General features: G+C 40.0%; 1 protein-coding gene across 1 annotated transcript in view; it reads right to left on the reverse strand.

Annotated features, from left to right (window-relative positions):
* GNAL (G protein subunit alpha L) overlaps positions 1-13,632 on the reverse strand; it is a 187,715-nt gene that overhangs the window by 5,211 nt on the left and 168,872 nt on the right. Inside the window, exons 6-11 of the mRNA XM_054984614.1 lie at positions 8,781-8,835; positions 7,615-7,688; positions 6,789-6,847; positions 5,879-5,999; positions 2,967-3,097; positions 382-449 (exon numbers count right to left, since the gene is read on the reverse strand). Coding sequence (XP_054840589.1) covers positions 382-449; positions 2,967-3,097; positions 5,879-5,999; positions 6,789-6,847; positions 7,615-7,688; positions 8,781-8,835 — 508 coding nt within the window. The remainder of the gene's footprint in view (positions 1-381; positions 450-2,966; positions 3,098-5,878; positions 6,000-6,788; positions 6,848-7,614; positions 7,689-8,780; positions 8,836-13,632) is intronic.

The following is a 13,632-nucleotide window of genomic DNA, read 5'->3' on the forward strand; positions in this document are numbered from 1 at the left end:
TGTGCCTCTCTACTTAGCTGCCTTGGTGACCCTGATGAGGACAGAAAGGCAGTGTATAAATGTTATAAATAATAATGTAAGTAATACTCGTTACCCATCAGCCAATTGCCACACAGATGGGCCAGGTGCCAAAGACATTCTGCCTTAAAATTCAAAGAAGCACCAAACAGAAGTATACATAATTTTGTAACTTAAATGGGTAGGTGATTTGGCAGGTTTTTTTCTGACTCTCTCAAATTAGGGACACAAATAGTTAATTATTTTACAGTTGCTGATTTTCAAGCTGCTGCCACTTGTCTGTAATATTTAATGTTGTCACCAACTAAACTTAAAGATAATAATAATGAAAACAGTCTATCAAAACTTAACGAAGTTACTTACTAAAAATTCATCTCGGATAAAGAACTTTGCTCTTGTAACTTTGGGATCTTCTCCTGCATCTGGTGTTGCTGTGGTGAACATGAAATAAATAAGAACAGAATATTATTAAGAAAAGGAGAGCATGACTAGACTAAAGGGGATGGAGGAACCAGTCTATTTACTAGCTTCCATCTACAGAAAACTCATGGCTGATATTCCTGGAATACAAGGCCATTACTCAGATAAAACTAGCCAACTACATTTACGTTTGTTGGCTAGAACTTCCATAATAGCTTTACAGTTTATATAATTTTACAATATTGTTGTTCTAATATGCATACATCACAATGTCCTGATGATCATTTTGCTATGTGGTACCTATTTCACATGGTAGCACTTAAGTGAGTCAGATATGCTGCAGCACATTAATATTTAAGAAGGGACATATAGACTTTGCTCTCAGGTTATCAATATTGTATTGTGCCTGTGACAATGAAGCCTCCAACACTGATTGGCTCAGCTAGTGCGGCTACGTGGTATGTTCACTTGCTCCAAGGCAGTAAACAGTCTACACTCCAGCTTTTGCAGGGGAAAGGGAATTTGTCAAGATTGATTAGGATCAAACACACATACAAAAGATGATGGAGGGTTGGGAAAGGTCAGAATTTGCAAAGCTAAGGGACAGGAAGCCCAGAAGCAAAGAGGCTGATGGAGTAGGCAATGGGCTGAGAAAGGGAAGCTTGAAGGAAGGATCGGCAGAGTGAGCAAGGGTACTAAAGCAAAAGGGGACTAACAGTACAATCCTAAACAGAGTTAATCCAGTCTAAGCTCATTGCTTTCAGTGGGCTTAGACTGGAGTAACTCTGCTTAGGATTGCACTGTAAACCAGGGAGGAGGAACCTAAAAAAAATAGTTCACGGTACTTAAGATTGGGAGGGCTTATCTGTGTAGAGAAAAGAAGTGCTAGGAATGCTGGTCAAGTGGACACCACCCACTCCTTTGAAGGAGCACAGGTCATTTCCAGCATCACAATGAGTATCTCCCAAACCTAGCTTGAGGTTGGGCATGAGTATATGCCCATCCCCTTCCGAGTTCAAAATTTGGAGGAAAGGAGGGAATTCTTTACTGAGGTCAGTGAAATGGCTACTGCAACACAGAATGCTGCAAAAGGGAAAGAGACTGGAGTAGTTCTTCCAGCTGGGGCACCTGCTGCTAGGTACCGCTGACATTTCCAACCCGGTCAGTTCCAAATCCAAGCAGCGTTCACACCAACTGCTGTTGCTTCTGTTTCTCCTCCTTCCCTGCAAGTTTACTTTCTCTTGGCTCTGCCTTTTCTAGCCTGGCTGTATTAATTTCCATCTGGGCAGAGAAGAGCAGGAAGACACTACACAATCCTCAGGGCGTTTGCTGGGTGGTGCTTGCCCACAGAAAGGAGGACTGCTCCCCACTGGCAAACTGCCAAGAGGATTCAAAGAGCCTTGGTCAACTGACTAAGGATACAAATAGTAGACAGTAGTCAATAGTCTAAACAGGGCTGGCCCGCCCATTGAGGCCACCGCCTCAGGGTGCTAAGGTGCTGGAGGGGTGCCAGCCTGGGGGCAGGCGTGCACGCCACAGAGCTGCCGCCGCCAACCAGGAGCGCATGCTGGCGGCAGCAGCGTGGGGCAGCTGAGAGGGCAGCCTCCCATTCAGTTGCTCTATGGGCCAGGTGCAGCCGGCGGCCAGGGTGGCCGGCTGTGCCTGGCCCACAGAGCAACTGAATGGGAAGACTGGAAGGCCCCCCGTGTGCGCGCCAGCCCCTGCGTGATGACGTCACACGCAGTGACATCATCATGCAGTCTGGTGCGCGTGTGCGCATGCACAGAGGCAGCATTAAGCTGCCTCAGGTGCCGGCAATGCTGGAGCTGGCCCTGAGTCTAAAAACCAGGAACTCAAGGGAAAGACTGCAAGTCTTGCTCATGGCACTGATCTTTCCCTTTTCTTGTCTTCTGCACCTCCCTATATCACCTGAATAGCTGCTCCTAAGTATTGGGAGACCTTGGGAAGCAGTATGATTTGCAGCACAGGCTGGCTGCAGCTATAATGGGAAAGCTGTAGATATTGCAGATTTCTCTTGCAGAAGCAGATGGACACAGGGGCACCTTTGGATCCAGCTCAGAGAGAAAAAGAAAAAAGCCAAGAAGGACTTGGGCTATAGACAGGAGTTTGTGGCAGGAAGGTGGAAGATGTGGACCGTGAGTGAAGGAACCAAAGAGTCACTGGGTTGCTAGATCTAGACACTCACAGGGGAAGTTGGTTAGTTGCAGGTTTTATTGTCACTTCAGCATTATAAGCTGGTATTCCTAAGAACACAATGTCAGCCAAGAACCAACAAGTGATGGGGACTGAATACTCATTTGAACTAACCAGTTAGTTATTTGGCTGAAAGCTTTCACTACTGAATGTAAGAACTGATCTTTTAAGAACAAATTTCTCCATCAGCTGATGCATGTGCTCTTTCATTTATTTGTGATGATGTTTTAAAATGTTATTTGAGGAATCTACATACACTACAGGAGCAGTAAGAATGATAGTTATTTGAATCATGCTATAGTTAAAAATCTTACCATCTTCAGGTACAGTGTAACGTACAAACTCTGGAAAATAATCTTCAATTTTAGACTTCCCTGCCAAGACCTTTTCAGCCAGCATGTCTTGTTTGTTCAAGAACAAAATGATAGATATTGTCCGTAACCACCTGCAAAGACCAAAGAAAATTTCAGTACCATCTCATAAAAATGTAAGAAGTGGCTTATGGAATTAGGCCAAAGTCCATCCAGTCCAGCAATCTGATTTGCAACAATGACTAGCCAAATGCTTCTGGGAATTCACAAGCAGGGAATCCTCTACTGTATGCCTACATTGCTGAGTAATCAGAGATATACTGCTTCTAAAGCTATTGAGGCTTACAACTGTTGATAAATCTATCTTCTATGAATCTATCCAATTTAAAAATCCATATAAGCCTTCATAGAATTCAGCATCAAAAATTCATCATCCATATATGCTGTTACATGTTTGGGTGCAATGATTACAAATATAGTTGAATGTGATTTGCCAATGGCGTTCCACAAGAATCCTCAAAGTGCTAAAGACTACCTACTTTTTTCACCATTTGTTTTATATATTTTAATAGAGTTTGTCTGACCCTTGCTGACTCAAGTAAGGGCCTAGAGGTTATATTGGATCCAGTGCTATTGCTAGAATAGCATGTTAAAGCAGCTGCAAAAAATGCTTCCTACAAATTCAGTCTAGCCTGGAAGATGGCCCCCTACTTCGACATGGCCACCTGGATCCATGCCATGATAACATCAAGACTTTAACTACTGTAATGCACTGTACATAGGTCTCCCTTCTAAGTTAACTTGGAGACTCCACTGCAGTTTGGTTATTATGAGGAGCTAAGAGAAGCTTGAATATTACTTCCATTCTGCAGTTACTCCTTTGGCTACTTACCAGTTTCTAAGCTCAATTCAAGGTATTGGCTATCACATACAAAACTCTTCATAATCTTGGTCCATCATATCTATGGGACTGCCTCTTTCTCTATGTTCCACCATGGCAGCTTTGCTCATCTGGCCTTCTGCAGGTGTCACTTTGCACATAGGCAAAATCAACAGCTGCCTGTACATGAGCATTGCCTGTGGTGACCAGAGATGGGTACGAACCGGAAAAAACCCGAACCATGTGGTTTGTGGTTCGTCAAATTTCACGAACCACGAACTTTAACAAACCTGCCCCCGGTTCGCGAACCTGTTCATTTGGCTCGTGAAAATGTCACATCCAGGTCAGAAAATCGTCACTTCTGGGCCAGCAGAAGGTCTGCAGGAAGTCAATCCCCTATTGCCTAGGAAACTGATTGATCGGCACCAGGCTGTCTGCAGTGATGAACCAAAAAATGAACCAAACAAACCAGCCTAAAGTTCGTGGTGGTTTGTCAGAAATGGGATCTGACGAACCGCTGGTTCGCGAACCACAAACCGGCCTCGTACGTCATGAATTTTGGTTCATATTTTGGTTTGTGCCCATCTCTAGTGGTGACCTCCACCTTATGGAATGGCCTACTTGAAGAGGTCAGGAAAGCTTCCATTCTCCTGGCTTTTTGCAAGCTATACAAAAGTGAACTATTCAAGAGAGCCTTTTATTCAGATAGGGTGGCTGTACTGTAAGGAAGTGATCTCAAAGAGATTCATTAATAAAGAGATAGGGACTATACACTTTACTTCTACGTAGCAAAATTGAAAAGAGTCCAGTAGCATCTTTAAGACTAACCAACTTTACTGTAGCATAAGCTTTTGAGAATCAGAGTTCTCTTCGTCAGATGCGTGCGTGGAGGGTAAGAAGAAATTACAGGACCCAATGGTGTCAACTACACTATCTCTGGCTCTTACAGCTGCTCATCCTCCAACGTGATATATGCCCTCATGTGCCAACAATGTCCATCTGCTCTGTACATTGGACAAACCAGCCAACCTCTGAGCAAAAGAATAAATAGACACAAATCTGACATTAAAAATGGCAACATCCAGAAACCAGTGGGAGAACACTTCAGTCTACCAGGACATTCCATCAAGGACTTAAAGGTCACTGTAGTTCAACAGAAGCCTTTCAAAAACAATCCAATGGGAAGCTGCTGAATTGGAATTCATAGGTAAATTTTGATTCAGTCAGGCTTGGACTGAATAGAGACTATGAATGGTTATCTCATTAGCAGAAGTAACTGATTTCATTATCAGAAGCCAAATGATCCCATTATCAGAAGCTACTGATTGCATCTACTCCCCCCTCCCCTCTCCACCTATATATCTGACCGGTTTCTTCTTACCCTCCACGCATCTGACGGAGAGAACTGTGATTCTCGAAAGCTTATGCTACAGTAAAGTTGGTTAGTCTTAAAGGTGCTACTGGACTCTCTTCGATTTTGCTACTACAGACTAACACGGCTAACTCCTCTGGATCTACTTCTACATACTGTCTCTTGCTGTACATATGATCCTACTGCGTAGTTTCTATGTTGTCTAATATGCCTGTCTTAAAATTGCTTATGCTCCGTTTCAGCATTTCTTCAATTCTGTATTAGATTTCTGCTGGTTTTAAATCTTTGCACATTTGCATTTATATACCCTATTACATCGTTCATTGAAATGTCTCTGAACTTGACTGCACTGATTCACACTGTGTAATATGCCTTGAGTCTCAGTGAGAAAGGCAGACTATAAATGACAAATAAAATAAAAAAACTTCATTTATACCCCACCTTTGTTTCCAATGGGAACACGAAGTGGCTTAAATTGTTCTCCCTTCCCTTACAACCACCATGTGAAGTCGGTTAGGCTAAGAGTGTGTGACTAGCCCAAGATAGCTTTCATGGCAGAACAGAGATTCAAACCTGCATCTCCCAGATCCTAGTATGACAGTATAACTACTACAGCAAACTGGCTCTCTGAATATAGATTTGCTTTCTACACCAACATTTTACCTGTTGTTCCAGATACTTTTGAAGAGGTCCAAGGACTCCCGTAGTCTGTTTGTGTTATTGTCTTCCCTTATGACCATGTTGTAGCTGCTACAGGCCACAACAAAGATAATAGCTGTGACATCTGAGAGAAAAAGTACCACAGAAAGAATAAAGTATTGTTTAATTCAGGAAGCGTTTTTTTTGTGCAAGTTAGAAAGATGATGGACAATTAAATGGGTTTATGGGGATTAATACAAAAGCAGTCTAGATTATATAAAGAAAATAGTAAAAAATTCCTAAGGTTAATAAACTCGGGTGCTAGTTGTCTCTTGTTTTCGTTTGTTACCTTAAACCAACATGGCTACCTATGTCCTTTGTCTACTTTGGGAGTATCTAAATTTAGCCAAAAGGAGGGAAAAGAACCTGGGAAAACTAACTAGATAAAATGCATAAAATTTGGCTTCTATTGATGCTGTACTTAGTGCCTCAACCAAATTTTCCTCCCAGTATTATTAATATAAGAACCACAACATTTTCATTCTCCTCTCAGCTTTTTAAGGGACACGTGTGGCATCAGATGTTTGAGCAACCTTGGGTTTTTATATTAATGGCTTCTATTTTGTGCTTCTTCCCAGAAAACCAAATGTATAAACTGATACTAGTCATTCTATATGTCTACTGAAGTTGGTTGAGCATTCTACCCAGGATGCAGACAGCAGACCTTGTCTCCTTCTCCCTCAAAACTTTTTGTTTGTTTAACATCGAGCCTAATTAAGAGTTCTGGAGACCTCAAATTTTGCACACTTCAGTATTTTAGTTGGCCTCAATAAAAGGTATACATGGCTTCCTCAGCTTAGCGTAAAACATCTTTTATGTAGACACTTGAACATCATTCTCAGCCTGAAAATGTGATGTGAAAATAGTACTTTACCATTGAAACATTGGATCCATTTTCTTCTTTCATCTCTCTGACCACCTACATCAAACATGCTGATGAAAAGTCAGAAGTATCTTTTAGCATGCATAAGGAAAGTTACAGTTTTCATGCTATGTTCTAAATCTTTTGCAGTTCCAAATTAAATTGAAGTAAATATTGCAAGGAAGGAAAAGAGACATTTTCTTAGAGCTCTCTACAAATATTTCCACATTCCTACACTTGCTGCAAAATACAGAAAAGTCCAGTTCTTTGAGACTGCATTCTTGAGGTATCAATAGGCAGTTGGACAAGTGGGAAAAGGGCAAAAAAGTTCAATTATCACAGAGGACAATATCTGGCTGGGGATGCAAATTTACAAATATGCATCAAAGCACAATTACTTGAACAAGTTTAAAAAAGTGGGCTAGGCAAAACCACTGAGACAGGGATTCTAACTCTACAACAGTTCACAGAAAAGAGGGATCCTTGTACACAGTGAAGAAACGATTCACAGCCCTCTAAGCAGGGCTTACAATATAGAAACTTTAATGTATACTTGACCCTTAAGGCTCTGAGTAGAATACTGCCAAGTAGACCCCCTCCATCAAGAACCATTTGACAGAACAGAATTTAGACGTAGAAAACTATCACTGGCCTTTATAGCAGATATACAATGAGGTTAACTTACAGAACGCCAAGCCCTTTACTCCTTTTGAGTAAAGGTCAACTTTGCTACATCATACAAGGACAAGAGGCCTGAACATATTACTTCTACAGTTTGGTTATCTCCACATTAGCAGTGATTACAAAATCATGTTTAGATTATAAATAGTGTACTTACTGAAAGTTTACTTTATCTACTTGAAATCTTGTTTCAAAAATCCCAGATGTCAAAACCCTGCATCTCAAGAGGTCCTGAAGACAAGAAATAGAACCAGACAAGTGGCAGATCCACAAGAACTTGCAAGATGCACCTCATTTTCATCTTCCCCATTATTTCCTCTTTCCCTTTCTTGAAAGCCCCATAGCCTCTTCCCATTCCCTGCTCTGTTCTCTCCTTCCTGCCCACCAGCCAACCTACTATCTGCCCCCACCCCTTCAGTTTTCCCTTCCTCTCTACCCCAAGCAAGAAACTGCCTGGGTTGCTAGTTGTCACAGGATTTTTTGTTGCTATTTGATATCACTTGACTCTCAGATCGGATGTTATCAGATGACCACCATTTGCATGGAAATCCAGATCAGAATCAAAAGAGCTGCTTCAGTGCATGCAAGGACTTGTGGCAGCTGATTGGAATGGCTTTGAAAAGCTAACCCCTAAACTTTATAGCAAGCATTTTTGAGACCACTTCAGTTTTGAAAGCAGTTTGCCATATACCATGGGGTTGCTTTAGAAGAAAAAGTAATTTTCCAGAGTCATGGAAATAGATTACCCCTCCTGTTCCTTATTTCAGAGAATTGTTCTTAATTTTATATTAATAGCGAGGCTCAAGAGAAAGAAGAGATGCAACATAACTTCAAAAAGCAATTTTAATACATTTAATTTGTTTTAGTACAATTTATAAGGATGTTTTTATCTAATTAAGTAAAAGTTTTGACTCATGTCACGTCCACGTTTCCTACAATATGTTCTCTATTTTTTTTTTAGCTCTTAGCTATTTTATTGAAGCCTGGCTTCAGGGGAAAAATACAGATTAGATATTTTAACAAAGTCAAGATCCTTGTGACTACCACTATACAGTGTTTACAAACCCTGTATTATAAACTCATGTGTTCCTAGTCTGGCACATTTCCTACTGGAAACATATACAGTATTTTTAAAAGAGTGATTTCAAATGTTGCTTTTTCAAATGTTGCTTTTAAATCTATTTTCTTTATTGTTGCCCATTTTGGGTTCTGATTTGGTCAGGAGAAAGGTGGGCTTATATATGTTCTAAATAAAAAAAAATGTAAACTGCATTTGAAATGAAGTAATGTTTCAAGCTGACTTACTGTTCCTCTTTTACTCACCTGATCTGTGGGGGTATAATCAGGCAAGCTGACACTGTCTATCCTTTCTAGAAAGCTGAAATGAAAAAAAAATGTTAGGCATGGAAGATCTAACATTAGGCTTCCAACATCCTGAACTTCTCCATTAACCATCAATTTTATACATGTTAGATAATATTAGAAGCAGGTTCTAGGTACCATCCAAACTGGACAAATTATATTTTCTGTTTACAAAGCACTATGTATCCAATTCATGCTGGACTACAGGGGATATGATCTTCAGATAGGCAAAAACTTTCTAGTAAAAAGCCTTTTCATCAAAATGTTACGACCACACACCTGAGTAAGGCAACCTTCCCTGCTTTAGCTTCACATTTAGGAACAGTAAATGATAATTTCATTTTCAGAAAGTAGATACAGACCAGGGACTCAGAACACATCTCAGGTGAAAGGTATGGAAGCAGAAACTTGAACATTCTTAGGGAAGGTGTAAGTACTGGCAGAATTAGCCCTCATTCTAATTCTATGGATGATCAAAACCTGTTGCTATGGCAATGAGACAGGCTGACTGCCAGAAAGCAAGATGCTGGGTGAAATCTACAATGGTTTTAAAAAATAAGAGCCCGCAACAAGCAGGAAGGAATGCCACGGCTTTTCCAGAGTATCAATTTACAGTACAGCCTGGGCAGTTGCTGTTCTGCAGCAGGATTTAGAGGTCTCCCCTCAAGGAGGTATTTCTGTGTTTGCACAATGCTGTTATTGGTAAAATGTACATTTTTGTCATGCTAGTGGAACCACTGCGCTCTGAATGGACATCATGGTGTGAGCATAATGGACACCAACTGCATAATACCTGTGATATCACTGACAATGAGAGCGCCTGTTCCCTATCAAGATACCTTTAAATCAAAAAGGAGGCTTGTTTTCACTTAACAGTCTGATATTGTCATGATTTGTTCAAGCTGTTTTTAGAATGGATTCTCATGTTGCTTTCCCATCTATTCCAGACCTAAATTGTGTTGATTTTTTTCACTTCATGTACAGTTGCTGCACTATCTATCCATTTGTGGTCTGACAACTCTACAGAGGTGTACAAGGTCTATTGTTCCTTTAAAGTCTGTTATTGCATTTTTTTTAAAAAAATCTTTCTAATTTTCTAATTACTTCATCTCTGATGCTCCAGAATTGTTGAAAGGATCCTGGGATTTTTTGTGGGAGGAGGGGGGAGAGGTACCTTGTAGCAAATGTAATTATTCACTTGATTTTTTAAAATTATCAGAGTCATACAATTTAAAAGGATGATGAAAACAAAATGAGTATTAATGAGCACATTTTGCAGCCAAGGGAAAAAAAGTAATTACATTTCCCTTCCCAGCAACTTTCCTTTAAATTCTCTTTGTTTTGAAGCTGCTTCCAATTCTTTGTGCTGCTTAATAATTTACTGTTCATACCTGGAAGAACTCCTGGAAGGGTGTTTGTGTAAAGGGAGGTTTTAATGACTGCATTTACCTTATATGCAAAATGCTTTTTTTATTTTTCATGACTCTAATTTCATAATTGCATTATATTCATGATACAAAGTAATGAACAATCACATTTGCTACAGAGGGAAAACATGGAATAATTAAAGCTTCTTTTGGGGGTGGGGAGAATTAAAAACCCATTTAGGAATACCATGTGAACAGGAAGTAATTAATTAAGCAAGGAGCAACAGAAATTGCTGGGAAGCTAGTTTAAAGGGACATTTATCTAGAGAACCAGGACCATGGCTGAACTGGGGTAGCAGAGAGTAAATATAGGATCGTGACTTCAAGGACAGACACTGTCTAATTTTAAGGGGACTATAGCACTATATTAAGTGGTGTGTGGAACACCCATTTTCATTCTGCTTGCAGCTGAATACAGAAAAGGAATCCTTCAACAACACAAAAGTCCATTCTTGTGAAGCCTTATAAAACTATCTTAGAAAGGTTATAGTCCAGGCATGCTTGTAATATGGTTTGTTCACACAGCGAAGAATGGAAGGAAGCTCTTGGTGAATACTGATTTCAATTTTTCACCAGACAGGAAGCTGCGAATTGCACACATAGACTTCCCAAACTTGTTTAAAAAATAGTAGGTGGTTAGAATCCTGATTCATATCAGGACCATGGAAGAGAGGGAGAGGCAATTTAAGCCTTTCCTCTCCTGCATTACCCAGAAAGCCCCACAGAATTACTATTTGTCCAATGGGGGAAAGCATACATTTCCTTGGCAATAAGCAGTTTTGTGAAGTTATTGCAGATCCAGAAAAAGATGTGAGGGGAGGCTTGAAGTTGCTCTCTCCCTTACCCAATATTAATTGGGGTCCCATGTACCTGCTATTTTAACAACAGCAGCAACAACAAAATGTCTGAAAACTATATGCAGTAATCTTCAATTCTGGTTTGGCCTTAAGTAGTGATTGAGTATCATGTCTGATACACTGGCAGAGTCCCAATATTCCAACCATCTGGTGACTTTCTAATGATAATAACACAGTGACCAGTTGCAGATCTCTTCAAAATATATACTTTGGAAATGTAGGATCCACTTATGTTATACTGTTGTTTACTGTTGGTAATTGAGATTTGTATCTTCCCTTTGAACTCTGTATGAGACTCTCCTCTTCCTGCTTTCATTTACTTAGATGTACAACCACAATAGTATTATTAACATTGGTGGCCATAAAAAGAAAACTTATGCATAAAGAGATTCCAAATTAATTCCTAAAATTCCTAACAAACCTAAATGAATGTCACTTCTAATATGAAACACATTTTCTCAGGGAGTAAAATGCACTTCTAAGCAAGCACTGTTTTGATCACAACTTTAAATAAACAAGCTCCTTTTATATAATCTCACTCTCTTCCCAAAATATTCCAGAAAATAGCAAATTTGGTTTGATTTGTCCAGAATATAAAAGTCAACAATAGTATTTAAAAAAACAAAAAGCTGAGAACTGTAGAAGGAATGCAATTTATAGCAGTGCAGTGCCGTACAGATTTATTTCAGTCTGCCACTGAAATCAGTGGACTTAGGCCTCGTCACCCCACAAAACAGAATTGAGATGGTAACATAGTAGAGAGCTAAGATGGTAGAATGAGATAGCAACTGCACAATTATATTTTTCAATGATCTACATTAATCTATAAACACAAGTCTCCTGACTGACTCATCAACACCCAGCCCAAATCCCTGGACCTAGAAAAATGAAATTTGGGGAGAACATTCCGTTCATGATGTAAACAACCACTAAGAAGAGATTTTAAGAAATTTGCCCCCAAGGGTGTCAAAAGGGCTAAAATGTGTTTTCACAAAGGGATACAGCTTCCCTGTGCGACTGGCAGGCTGTCACCTGTTTGCACCCCTGCCCACTGCCAGCTCAGCCACTCTTCCCTGATTGGGCCAGCCTTTCAAGGTCATTTGCATATGTGGGCTGATTGGGGCTCACAACATTCCACACCTCAACCTCCCCCCCCCAGGCAGTTGGAACACAGAAATCATTTGCATATGCAGCCTGATTGGTCCTCCTCACCCTCCACATTCTAAACAGTATGCAGTTGCTATTGGGAGTCATTGAATGTGTCCTGAGGTCAAATGCCCCTCCCAGTCTTCCCTTCAAAGTTCACTCAGGTTGCCAATCTCCCTGCGGAGCCTGGTTTTCCTTTGTGGCTGGTAAACCAAAAAATGTTACATACCCATAAGTATTATAATTTAAAGTAGTTAAATACTGTAGTGAAGCACGGGTATCAAGCTAGTCATTTCATATAAGTGTGAAACTAGAAAGGCTAGCCTGAAATCTATCTCCCTGAAGTCCTGAATTTTATTTGCAGGTAGTTTTTCATGAGAGAGCTTTATGATGTCTCCCCACCTACTATCTGAAGTGGTATAGCCCATTCTATCAGCTCAGGCATCTACTACCTAATTCTATTGCATGGAGAGATTAGGCCTTAGATGGCAGTAATTCTGCATAGGATTGTATTCTAAGTTTTGCCCATCAGCAGAGAAATCCTTTCCTATATATACCACACAATATTGTCCTTTACCATTTTGCTCTTTTATGAACAGGCTCTAAGGAACTGCCACCAAAAAAAGGGCAAAAGATATAGTCAGTATATTTATTACGGTCAGAGACCAAAAGAAGTAACATACAACCTACAATCGAGGTAAGTCATATTATTTACAGAGCTGTCCAATAAAATTCCAGAGTTCGGATTCTTAAATATTTAACCTTAAGACCTGAGTTCCCTAAAGCCAAACTGTTAAATAATTAAATCCCTAAAGTTGTAAAATATTTAAATATTTCCCCCTATAAAATACTTCTTGATCTGTATGGCCTGCACAGCAAATTTTGCCACCTTTAAAGTAATTTCCTGATCCTTGTCTGATAAAATCTATCATTTCTTCTCGGGAACTGATTGCAGACTGGAGTTATGAAGGTTGCTCTAATATTTTGATAAAGCTCACACTCAAAAAGTACATGTACCCTTGTTTCTATCTTCCTGGCCCCGCATACGCATACTCTTTTCTCGAGTGGTTGTTTTGTGTATTTACCCTGTATGACTGCTGACGGTAACATATCCATTCTAAGGAAGGTAACTGCTCTCCTATAGTCAGCTTTATCCAGATTTTGTAAGTAAGGCATCATTATCACTTTGTTTAAATTTACTATTCCTGGGAGATAACCTTTAATTTGACTCAAGTCATACTGCCTTTCAATATCCAAAAATTCTTTGTTTCACGAAGGGTTTGACCGAGCCATATTCCATATTCATCAGGAACTGTTCAGAGAAACCATAATATCCCAGTTTGCGCTCCATTTCTTTAATCCAGTGTGGTACTCTAGAGTCTT

Source organism: Eublepharis macularius, chromosome 7 (assembly GCF_028583425.1).
Source record: "Eublepharis macularius isolate TG4126 chromosome 7, MPM_Emac_v1.0, whole genome shotgun sequence".
In the NCBI taxonomy this organism is placed as follows: domain Eukaryota; kingdom Metazoa; phylum Chordata; class Lepidosauria; order Squamata; family Eublepharidae; genus Eublepharis; species Eublepharis macularius.